This window comes from Nomascus leucogenys, chromosome 13 (assembly GCF_006542625.1).
Source record: "Nomascus leucogenys isolate Asia chromosome 13, Asia_NLE_v1, whole genome shotgun sequence".
Classification (NCBI taxonomy): Eukaryota; Metazoa; Chordata; class Mammalia; order Primates; family Hylobatidae; genus Nomascus; species Nomascus leucogenys.
The window spans coordinates 32,920,092-32,932,204 of NC_044393.1; the positions used below are offsets into that span (position 1 = coordinate 32,920,092).

Here is a 12,113-nt window from a genome sequence, read left to right on the forward strand (position 1 = left end):
GCAGTTCAGCTCTCTCCTGCTCAGCTGAGCTCCTGATTGTACAGCGGTTAAAAGCAAACTGCCCCTGCCACTTAGTAACCTGGTGACTTGAAAAATCACTTCGCCTTTTCATCCTTTGGTTTCTTCATCTGTAAAATGAAAATAACAATAAACAATACCTCCTTCACAGGGTTGTTGTTGTGAGGATGTAGTGAGTTGATATATGTAAAGCATAAAGTAGGTTCCATTGAAGTGTTTGCTATTGTGTTCAACATGGTCCATTTCTGCTTGGAGATTCATATGGCTCTGGGGAGTATCTGTTGGCTCAGCCTAGGTCACATATTCCACCTTAACCATCCCTTCCCTGCTCCAAGGTAGAGCTGGTGACCTCAACTAAACCAGCAGGCATGCTCCACCTCCAAGACCGGCTCAAAGTGGGTGTGTAATATAAGCTGGTTCAATTAGACTGAATTTTTTTTTTTTTAAGACGGAGTCTCATCCCCTGTCACCCAGACTGGAGTGCAGTGGCACAATCTCAGCTCACTGCAACCTCTGCCTCCCAGGTTCAAGCGATTATCCTGCTTCAGCCTCCTGAGTAGCTGGGATTACAGGCGCCTGCTGCCATGCCCAGCTAATTTCTGTATTTTTAGTAGAGACAGGGTGTTGCCATGTTGGCCAAAATGGTCTCGAACTCCTGGCCTCAAGTGATCCACCCACCTCGGCCTCCCAAAGTGCTAGGATTACAGGTGTGAGCCACTGTGCCCAGCCCAATTACAGTGAATCTTAATACACTGGCTGAAAATTCTGGGACACAGCCAGTCTCTCTCTTTCCAACAGGACATGTACAAGGACCTGCACAACCCTGGGAGATGCTGGCCTATTGGGGCCACAAGCAGTGCTGACCTGAAGAAAAGGGCAACACCTCAGAACACAAAGTAGATAAATAGAAACCAAGTCCTTGGTGCCATCACTTGATTTCTGGATAAAGCCTCACCTAAGCTATTTATTGACCTGAGCCCTTCATAGTTTAGGCCAATGTGATTTGGTTGTTTTGTTACCTGTAACCCAGTATCTTAAAACAAAGTGCATCTGTGAGTGACCAGAGCCTCTTGGGGGTTGTAGCAATCTAGGTCCCCAGAGAGGCCAACTCTGAGATGGAGTGTAGGGTGTAGAACGTTGATTAATGAGTGCTCTTGGAATCAACAACTGAGGAAGACAGAAGTATGCAGGATTGGGAACAGGGAGAAGTCCAGCTGCAATGCAGGCCCAAGGGTAGTTGCAGCTGAGCCTTCAGGAAGTTCTGGAGCCAGAATAGCCCTTCTGAGTTGTTCCAAGCACTGGAGGCCTAGCAAGTTCCCAGGGGTATTAAAATCAATAAACCTGTCAGCCCCGACAATGCCCTCAACAGGTCTGAGCACAGATTGGAGAGAAGCTGGGCTCCCACTGCACCAGGAGGGCATGGCCCAGAGCCACAGAGCCATGGAGAGGGCGGGGTCAGGCAGGGGGTTGCTCCAGCACTTCTTCTGGAGAAGTTTTGAGCCCTAGATGCAGTTAGCACAGTTGCCCGCCCCTTATCAAAAGACGAAGTCCATTCCCACCACATCTTCTGCAAGGCCTAGCTGGGGACCCCGAGATACTGGCAAAAAAGCAAATGTAAATCCACCTTTATTGGTAAAAAAGGAGTAGCAGATTTAATTGGAAATTCCCACCTGGCCCAGCAGCACCAACCAGAAAGAAGGGAAGAAGAGAGGAAAAAACTGCAGGAAGGAAAGAAAGGAGGGAGGGAGAGGAGGAAGGAAGGAGGAGGGAAGGGAAGGGGGAAGAAGGGAGGGAGGGAGGGAAGGGAAGGGGGAAGAAGGGAAGGAGGGAGGGAAAGAAAGAGGGAGGAAGGGCAGAGGGAGCAGGGAGACTGTAGATCAGGGTCTGAATGGAGATCTGGTCCTGGAAGTAAATGATCCAAGGCTCCAGGTGCTGGGAAGAGAGCAGGAGGGGAGGGCGGCCCATGGCACTGCCATCTAGAAGGGTAGTGGCTCTTCCACAGGAATGTTGAGGATGACATCCATGTCTGGGGTGCACCTGGTGGGAGGCAGCACAGAGGGCCATGAGAGACCAGAGGTGGCGGTGTGGGAGCACCCGCTCAGAGGAGCCCTGCTTTTTAGAACTCTGGTACGTACTTGCGTTGGGGGGCAATCCCAAAGTACAATCTGTGACCTGTCTGTGACTCAAAGCCCAACTGTGCATACACAAGCATACACACACACACACACACACACACACACACACACACACCAAAAATGGAAAAGACATGAGTTTGGTAGGACGAATGTTCCCCTGACAAGTCTGAGGTCAAGTGGGAGCAGGAACTCAGCTCCGAAATGCTGAGGGCCCTCAAGATGATCACTGGCTTTGGTGTGAGGATGACAGGTTTGATAACTTTGACTCCGTGTCACCTTGAGCAAGCTATTTCTACTCTCCCAGCCTCACTCCTTCAGTTGGCACTTAAATGAAAAGCACTCATTAAATGCCAGACCCCAGGTGCGCCTCAGTTTCCTCATCTGTCAAATGGGCTTAATATTCTAACCTCAGTCATTGGTGGAAAGATTAAATGAGACCATGCCAGCAGGTATCAGTGCTCAGTAAATGACAGGCATTATTATTTCCATGAAAGTAGCAAGAGAGATGGATTCCCATCAGCAATATATTCCCCATCGCAGGGACCTGCACAAACATTTAAGAGGCTGAAGGATTACATTCTCTTTCACTCTCTTTTCTCTCTTCCAAGGAGACCATCCTCTCTCATGGTTTCAATAATCTACTGATACACATGAAGTATTTAGGCAGGAAATGTCAGGATACAATACTATTCAAAAAAAAAGAATGAACATGAAACCAATATAGAAAAAAAACAATTTCTAAATCTAGTTGGGCAAAACTGGCTATTCATTATGTCATTCTCTCTTCTTTATATTTGAAATTTTTCACAATAATAGTAAAAAAAAAAAGTTCATCTCTATGCTGGCAACACCTAAATTTCTACTTCCAGCCAATATCTGTCCTCTGAGGTCTACACTCATCTTGTCAATTGCCCACCCAATGACTCCACCTAGGTACCTCAAATAAACCAAACTTACTGTCCAAGTCAGCTGTGTGGTTTTTGTTTTGTTGTGTTTTGTTTTGTTTTGTTTTGTTTGAGACATGGTCTCACTCGGTCACCCAGGCTGGAATGCAGTGGTGCAATCACAGCTCACTGCAGCCTGGAACTCCTCAATCCATCCTCCTGCCTCCCAAATAGCTGGGACCACAGGCACGTGCCACCACATCTGGCTAATTTTTTTATTTTTTATAGAGATGGAGGTCTCACTATGTTGTCCCCCTGGTCTCGAACTCCCAGCCTCAAGCGATCCTTCCTCCTCAGCCTCCTAAAGCACTGGGATTACAGGTGTGAGCCACCATGCCTGCCTCCAAGTAAACTTTCGACTGTGCCTACATACACATCCCTCACCCCGTCCCAGCCTTCCCAATCTCTGCATTTGACACCACCATCACCCCATTACAAAAGTCAGGAACCCAGGGGTTATTCTTGATACCTCCCTTTCCTGTACTTCCTAAGTCATACAAGTCCTTCTTACTTTCCTAAATATTTCTCCAATCTATTTCTCCCATTTCTTCTGCCACACTCTTGGCCAGGCCACTTCCCATGTTCCCCTGGACAACTGCCCTCACACCCACTAGAATTCCAGCTGCCACTCTGGCTCCTTGCCAATCTCATCCTCATGCTCTTTTCTTTTAAGAAAGAGTCTTGCTCTATTATGCAGGCCGGAAGGCAGTAGCAGCATCTTGGCTCACTACAACCTCTGCCTCTAGGGCTCAAGCAATCCTCCTGCCTTAGCCTTCACTGTAGCTGGGACTACAGGCGCACGCCACCATGCCTGGCTAACTTTTGTATTTTTTGTAGAGATGGGGTTTCACCATGTTGCCCAAGCTGGTCTCGAACTCCTGGGCTTAAGCAATCCTCCCACCTTGGCCTCCCAAAACGCTGAGATTACAGGCGTGAGCCACCACACCTAGCCCACCATGCTCTTTTCAAACTGACTTTTTTGGAATACAAATCTGATCATGTGGCTTAAGATCCTTTGCTTCTGGGATCAGGCAGAAAATCCGGGCCTATAGGGCACTGCATGGAGGTCCCTAGGGGCTGAGTTGCCCTGCTCCCTTCCCGCCACTCTCCCTGTCACTCTGCATTCCAACCACTCTGGCCTCACTCAGCTCCGTGTCAATGCCAAATTCCTTCCAACCACAGCTCCTTCACAGCTCAAGGCTCAACATGTGGTTGGTTCATAGAACAGTAACATAAGCATCACCAGGGAGCTTCTTAGAAATGCAGAATCAGGCTGGGCATGGTGGTTCACACCTGTAATCCCAGCACTTTGGGAGGCCAAGGCAGGCAGATCACTTGAGGTCAGGAGTTTGAGACCAGCCTGGCCAACATGGCAAAACCCTGTCTCTACTAAAAATATAGAAATTAGCCAGGCATGGTGGTGCACACCTGTAACCCCAGCTACTCAGGAGGCTGAGACAAGAGAATCACTTGAACCCGGGAGGCGGAGGTTGCAGTGAGCTGAGATGGCACCACTGCACTCCAGCCTGAGAGACAGAGCTAGACTCTGTCTCAAAAAACGAAGAAAGAAAAAGAAAGAAAAAAGAGAGGGAGAGAGAAAGCAAGAAAGAAGAGAAGGAAGGAAGGAAGGAAGGAAGGAAGGAAGGAAGGAAAGAAGGAAAGAAAGAAAGAAAGAAAGAAAGAAAGAAAGAAAGAAAGAGAGAGAGAGAGAGAGAGAGATGGAAGGAAGGAAAGAAAAAAAGAAAGAAAGAGAAAGAGAAAGAAAGAAAGAGAAAAGAGAGAAAGGAAGGAATGAAACAAGGAAGGAAGGAAAGAAGGAAAAGAAAAGAAAAGAAAAGAAAAAAGAAAAAAGAAAGAAATGCAGATTCATGAGCCCCACTGAGACCTACTGACTTGGAATCTGCTTTTTAACACGATCTCCAGGTGTTTCCTAGGCATGTTCCAGCTGGTGAGGCTCTGCTTAACAGTGTGCCATTTCTACTTTTTAAGAGGGAAAATCTGCTTCCTTGCTCCTGGTGTTCCCTTCCACGTGGAAGGGCATCCATGCGTGCACTGCTACTGGCCTTTCTCTGCCCCTTTATATTCTGCTTTTGGAAAGGTGGTATGACCACCAGAATGGTGAGTGTGAGGAGAGGAAGGGGACACAGGGAGCCCAGTCCCTTTCTCTCTCAGCAGCAAGAAACCTGAAAGGACTCCACTCTTCCCTGCCCCAAGGCCTGGCTCCACGTGGGTCCAACTCCACCACGATCGGGTGGTGCGATTTGCCTAATTCTGGGTTCGCTATTCAGAGGCCAACACAGTCTCTAAAATCAGCTTTACCAGAATAAACCGGGCCCACATGCACCTTACCCCTTTCAGTCTCATTCACTGTGTTCAGAGCTCAGGTAAAGACAACGAGTGACTACTTATTACATCCCCCGGAGACCCTAGCACCACCCCCTAGAATTGCTCTTCCTTCAGCTCCCCCATCAGTCTCCTTCACCTAGTGAATTTCTATGCATCCTTCAAGCCTCAGTTCAAATGTCACATCCTCAGGAAAACCTTCCTTGACTGCCCAGACTCGCTGTCCTAACAGTTGCTTTCTTTTTTCTTTTTTTTTAATTAAAAAAAATTTTTTTTAGATGGAGTCTCAGTCACCCAGACTGGAATGCTGTGGCATGATCTCGGCTCACTGCAACCTCCGCCTTCAAGGTTCAAGCAATTCTCTGCCTCAGCCTCCTGAGTAGCTGGGATTACAGGCACCCGCCACCACGCCCAGCTAATTTTTGTATTTTTAGTAGAGACAGGGTTTCAACATCTTGGCCAGGCTGGTCTTGAACTCCTGACCTCATGATCCACCCGCCTTGGCCTCCCAAATTGCTGGGATTACAGGCGTGAGCCACCACTCCCAGCTCCTAAGAGTCACTTTCGCAGTGGCATGTACTCTACTCAGTAGCTCCAGGCTACGCAGCAACTCCACATTTATTTGTGGCTCATTATCGACTCATGTCCAGTTCCCTCTTTGGTTCCATGAGGGTGGGACCGAGGACTGTTTTCATTCACATGGTGCCTGGCATTCAGAGGCACTTCATAAATCCAATAGTATTTTGTTCTGGGGGCAGGGGCGGCTTAGAAATAGAAGAAAAGGAAGACATGGCAATAGGAGAGGAGAAGGAAGGAAAAGGACAGGAGGGAGAGACAGATGAAGAAGAAAAATTAAAGAATTTGCAAATGCTAGGCTCTGCCACACATGGTCCTGTGGTGTCATCAAGGAGAGGTAAGCCTGGGGGACCCCCAACCCAACCGCATAGGGCTTGCCCCAAGGAAGGGCAGGCAAAGAATTGGTTTCTGGGGCCCAAAAACCTGCCAAGTGAACAGGACATCCTTCTCTTCTTGTGGAGTGTCTTCCAAGCTATTCTTTCCTGAAGCCAACCACCCCACTCAACTCTGCCTTCCTCAAAAACCCAGAAGTGGAAGGCTGTACCCACTCGGTTGATACATGGGATCTGGGAACTAGCAGGGCCCTTAGAGATTACACAACCCAGCCTGCTGTGTACAGACGGGAATTGGAGGCCTTTGCAGAGATGGGAAAGGTCACATCTGCCCCTGGTCAGTGGCAGATCCAAGGTGGAAACCCAGGCCCCTCCCTCCCTGTACAGGGTTCTGCCATCCACACCAGGCTGCCTTCCCCAAGAACAGAGAGCCTCTGTGAGCTTTGAGTGTGGCTGGTTTAAGAGGCAATGGCAAAAAGATCACATACTTGGGTCTCCGAAGCAGAACATCCTCAAATATGACCTCTCGGGGTTCCCGGGTCTGGGCTTGGAGCTCTTCCACCTCGGCCCTTAATACGGGCATGTTCTCCTTAAACTGGTCAATAAACTGAGAGGAAAGGCACAGCAGGGGAGAAGGGAGAAGCCAAATGGCCCCCAACCAAAGGGAGAAAGGCCAAAATGAACGAGGAGCAAAGCTATCTGGGGAAATGGTATGGGCTCTATCATTGGGACTTGCTGGACTCCAGAGAGGGGACCTCCCCATGCAGGGTGAGGCTGGCTTCCAAGATAGTCACAATATTCAGTGGTGCTGAAACAGGTGAAGGATCATGGAGAATGGAGACAGGTTACAAAGTGGCGGGGAATGCTCAATCATGGGAATGAATGGAGGCTGGCAGAGATATGAAGGGCATGCACATTAAAAACCAATGAAGAGGCAAGATAATGAAAATTAATTCAAGAAGGCAGTGATGGTGAAGTTCATTAACACTGATAATGGGTGGTGGGCAGTGACAAGAATCAAGGGCTAAAGATGCACGGTGGTTAATGGCTGAATAGGTGATGCTTGGTGATGTTGCAAACGGGTCATTAGCCGGCAATACTGGCTAATGAGGCAAGGCCTAGGTCAGTGCCAATCGCCTTCCCAGATGAAAGACAAGTGACAGTAATGGCACCGGCAAGGAGGAAGGCCAATACCAGAGTCAGAGACCTTCTGAGCGCCAGATCAGGAGAAGCCTGACTCATTCCCACAGGCCGTGGGGACTGCCCACCCACTGCTCCCCTACAGGGACCACCACCTTCCTTGCCCACGTACTTCTCTGAACCTTTGCATGCATTTCAGGAAGTCTTGGCTTTCCCACATCTTCTGTAGGAGAGCCTCTTCATAGGGACGCTGGGTTTCCTGTGGAGGAAGAAGAGGTCTGGCCCCCAGGTGCCTCTTCCTGGGCAGCAGAACATGGTAGAGACCGATGGGGCTGCAGTGGGCCTGGAGGCAGAGGATGGGGAAGAGGGCAGGGTGGGGGTGAGACCTGGATCCCCACTCCCACACAGCAACTGGCTACTCACCGCCACCACAGAACTCAGAATTTTTTTCTTCTTCTTCTGAATCTTGTTGGACAAGGACTCCAGGACCTTTCTGCGCATCTCACTGAGGTCATCCAGCTCATCCTGGGAGCCAGCAGAAGGGTGTTGGCCACCAGTCCTGCCTCCCACACACTCTGGTGGGGGAGGGGCAGGGGCTCCCCTACCTGCTGGCTGTCCTTAACCTGCTGCAGCTGGCGCATAAGGGTGGCGATCTGGACAGACTTGACGGAATACTCATGGTCCATATAAGTGCTCAGGAAGTTCACTTCCTCCTGGGTCTTCTCAATCTTGGCATTCAGCTGCTCTGCCTGCTGCTCTAGATCTGGGGAGGGGTAGGGAGGTCAGCAGGGACAGGAGGCAAGACCTTCCCTCAAGCACCTGAGCCCCAGGAGGCCCAGGAGGCAAGGTCTCCTTGGCCAGTAATTGGGGTCTGGGCTGAGGCGAGCTCACACAGGGATGGGAGGTGGTTAAAAGTTAAGGCTCTAGAGGGTTTTCCACCCCTGCAGGAGAAGAGGCAATGCTGGGTAGGAAAAAGGAAGGGAATTGGTGCACGATCCCTAGACTAATCCCCACTCTGCCACTGACTTGTGGTGTGGCCCTCGCCAAGACTGTCCCTCTCCAGACTTCAGTCTCCTCAGAGACACACTCAAGGAAGTGAGACCAGGCAGATGGGGTGACAGTGGCTCCCAAGACACAACTCATGGCAGGATTAAGACAAAGTCTATCCTGTCTTCCTCCAGAGGGAGATCCCCAATGTCTGGGGTTGCCTGATCCACCGCCCCTCTGCTCAGCAGGTGTGTAGTCTGCTCAGGGAAAAGGAACCACAGGCCAGGCAGGATGGAAGCCAGGAGACCTAGGTTCTAGCCCAGCCACTGACTCCCAGAAGGACCTTGGCAGGAAACAGAGCCAGGCTAGGACTGGATTCTGGCTCCTAGCTATATAACCTTCCACAAGCTACTTCACCTCTGTTAGCCTCGGTTTCCTCATCTGTAAAATGGGAGGACAGCTTCCCTGCCTCCAAGTAGTTGCAATGACTGAGTGTGTGCCTGTAACAACACAGACATTGGCAGAGACCCAGACACGGGGCCTGGAAAGAGCTAAGTGTTGGGTAAGTAGGCTATTCGCTCTGTATCTTAGCCTTCCCATCTGCCTAGAAGAGAGACGATGGGGCTGAGGGTTTCTGAATGGCAAGTACAAGGTGAATGCTCTGCTGCTGACCTCCCCAAGGTGCCAGGGGGGAGGGTCAAGGAGTTCGTCCAGGGATTCTTACAGCTCATCTTGCATTTCTTCTTTTCTTCCCACTCCTGAAGCTCAGACTTCAATTCCTGCAGCCTCTTCTTGTTTGAATACTCCAAGATGTTGATGATGGTCTGAGGGAGGGGTGGGGTCAACTCACCCACAGGCTCTGCTGGCTCTCAGAGGCAGCCACCCAGCACTTCCTCAGGAGTCCCCAATCCCAACCTCATTCCCAGAAATCTGACCAGAGGCTAATCGGGACAATAACAGTGTCCACCCATAGGGCTGTTGTAAGGACTATATAAATACATACAGATCGCTTGCTATTGCACGTAGAGGTGTTTGCAAATGCTGTTGGTGGTAGCAGCGACCTCTGTTGCACGGGTACAATATGTGCCAGGTAAACCCCCTCTGGGACGGGTGCTATTGTGCCGCATTTCACAGAGCTCAGGGAGGCAAAGTTAACTCAAAGTCTCCTGGCCAGTGAGTGCTGGCGCGTTGGGATGAAACTCCCATCTCGGTCCTCTTGCAAAGCCCAGGTGAGGGGAGTGAAGGGTGAAGAAATGCGTCTTCCGGTTGGAGGAAGCAGCATGTGCAGTGGGCAGGGAAAGGCAGGAGAGGGCGCGCGAGTGCGCGGAGGGAGGGAAGGAGGGCGGGCGGATGCCCGGGCACGGCCGGCGCCGAGGGCAGAGGCGTGGGTCTCACCGCCAGTATGTCCTGCTGCTGCAGCAGGGCCCGCACGTTCAGGGTCGTGCTGCTCTCCATGTCCTGGATGGTCTCGATCAGCTCCTCGTTGAGCTTGGTGAGGAAGTTCTCATGGCTTTGGAGCTCTCGCAGAGCGGTCCTCCCGTTCCTGAGCATTGTCTGCGGGCGGAGAGAAGAGTAGAGAGACGGCGCTGCGCCCTGCCCGGCCGGAGCCCCCGAAAGCCGGTGGACCGCTGCCCCAACTCCGCCAGACTCCCGCCCCCTTGCGGCCTTCTGCTGGTAACTGCGGCCCAAGCTGGGCGGCGGTTCCCCATTGTCTGCACCGCCCGGGAGCTCCGGGATTCTCATCAGTTCGGAAACACACGTTTACCCATCATTCCACATCCCTGAGGTGCGGGTGCATCTTACAATTGGTGGCGTGTCACCATCTAATCAACAAATATATTATTAGTGGGTAAAGATGTGCCTTAATATCAATGGCTTCTCAGAATCAATGAAATATATAAATAATAATAAGGGCCGGGCGGGGTGGCTCACGTCTGTAATCCCAGCACTTTGGGAGGCCAAGGTGGGCCGATCACGAGGTCAAGAGTTCGAGACCATCGTGGGAGATGAGGAGCGCCTCTGCCCGGCCGCCGCGTCTGGGAAGTGAGGAGCGCCTCTGCCCGGCCGCCCCGTCTGGGAAGTGAGGAGCGCCTCTGCCCGGCCACCCATCGTCTGGGAGATGAGGAGCGCCTCTGCCCGGCCACCCACCGTCTGGGAAGTGAGGAGCGCCTCTGCCCGGCCACCCACCGTCTGGGAAGTGAGGAGCGCCTCTGCCCGGCCGCCGCGTCTGGGAAGTGAGGAGCGCCTCTGCCCGGCCACCCACCGTCTGGGAAGTGAGGAGCGCCTCTGCCCGGCCACCCACCGTCTGGGAAGTGAGGAGCGCCTCTGCCCGGCCACCCACCGTCTGGGAAGTGAGGAGCGCCTCTGCCCGGCCACCCACCGTCTGGGAAGTGAGGAGCGCCTCTGCCCGGCCACCCACCGTCTGGGAAGTGAGGAGCGCCTCTGCCCGGCCACCCACCGTCTGGGAAGTGAGGAGCGCCTCTGCCCGGCCACCCACCGTCTGGGAAGTGAGGAGCGCCTCTGCCCGGCCACCCACCGTCTGGGAAGTGAGGAGCGCCTCTGCCCGGCCACCCACCGTCTGGGAAGTGAGGAGCGCCTCTGCCCGGCCGCCCCGTCTGGGAAGTGAGGAGCGCCTCTGCCCGGCCCCCCCGTCTGGGAAGTGAGGAGCGCCTCTGCCCGGCCACCCACCGTCTGGGAAGTGAGGAGCGCCTCTGCCCGGCCACCCACCGTCTGGGAAGTGAGGAGCGCCTCTGCCCGGCCGCCCCGTCAGGGAAGTGAGGAGCGCCTCTGCCCGGCCGCCCCGTCCGGGAAGAAGTGAGGAGCACCTCTGCCCGGCCGCCCCGTACAGGAAGAAGTGAGGAGCGCCTCTGCCCGGCCACCCCGTCCGGGAAGAAGTGAGGAGTGCCTCTGCCCGGCCGCCCCGTCTGGGAAGTGAGGACCGCCTCTGCCCGGCCGCCCCGTCCGGGAAGAAGTGAGGAGCGCCTCTGCCCGGCCGCCCCATCTGGGAAGAAGTGAGGAGCGCCTCTGCCTGGCCGCCCCGTCCGGGAAGAAGTGAGGAGCGCCTCTGCCCGGCCGCCCCGTCTGGGAAGTGAGGAGCGCCTCTGCCCGGCCGCCCCGTCCGGGAAGAAGTGAGGAGCGCCTCTGCCCGGCTGCCCCGTCTGGGAAGTGAGGAGCGCCTCTGCCCGGCCGCCCCGTCTGGGAAGTGAGGAGCGCCTCTGCCCGGCCACCCATCGTCTGGGAAGTGAGGAGCGCCTCTGCCCGGCCACCCATTGTCTGGGAAGTGAGGGGCGCCTCTGCCCGGCCACCTATCGTCTGGGAAGAAGTGAGGAGCGTCTCTGCCTGGCCGCCCCGTCTGGGAAGTGAGGAGCGCCTCTGCCCGGCCGCCCCGTGTCTGGGAAGAAGTGAGGAGCGCCTCTGCCCGGCCGCTCCGTCTGGGAGGTCTACAATGGAGGCCAGAAGCAATGTGGGGGCTGGACGTGGTGGCTCACGCCTGTGGTCCCGGCACTCTGGGGGGCGAGGCGGGTGATCACTTCGGCTAGGAGTTCGAGACCAGTCTGGCCAACTTGGCGAAACATGAAAAAACAACAAAAACCAACCAACTCAGTACAAAAAGCAGGTCTACCTGAGTCATACTTTTT

General features: G+C 53.3%; 1 protein-coding gene across 5 annotated transcripts in view; it reads right to left on the reverse strand.

Annotated features, from left to right (window-relative positions):
- Positions 1-1,822: 1,822 nt before the first annotated feature.
- Positions 1,823-12,113, reverse strand: part of C13H20orf96 (chromosome 13 C20orf96 homolog) — a 46,526-nt gene continuing 36,235 nt past the window's right edge. For 4 of the 5 annotated variants that reach the window (XM_030825983.1, XM_030825982.1, XM_030825981.1 and 1 more), the window contains 7 exons: positions 9,871-10,029; positions 9,200-9,299; positions 8,094-8,251; positions 7,912-8,013; positions 7,661-7,747; positions 6,837-6,955; positions 1,823-2,055 (listed from right to left, as the gene is read on the reverse strand). In XM_030825983.1, the coding sequence (XP_030681843.1) occupies positions 1,995-2,055; positions 6,837-6,955; positions 7,661-7,747; positions 7,912-8,013; positions 8,094-8,251; positions 9,200-9,299; positions 9,871-10,029 (786 nt within the window). In that variant the 3' untranslated portion in view covers positions 1,823-1,994. Of the gene's footprint in view, positions 2,056-6,836; positions 6,956-7,627; positions 7,748-7,911; positions 8,014-8,093; positions 8,252-9,199; positions 9,300-9,870; positions 10,030-12,113 lie in introns of those variants that run through there. The other variant, XM_030825985.1, reaches the window with a different exon arrangement.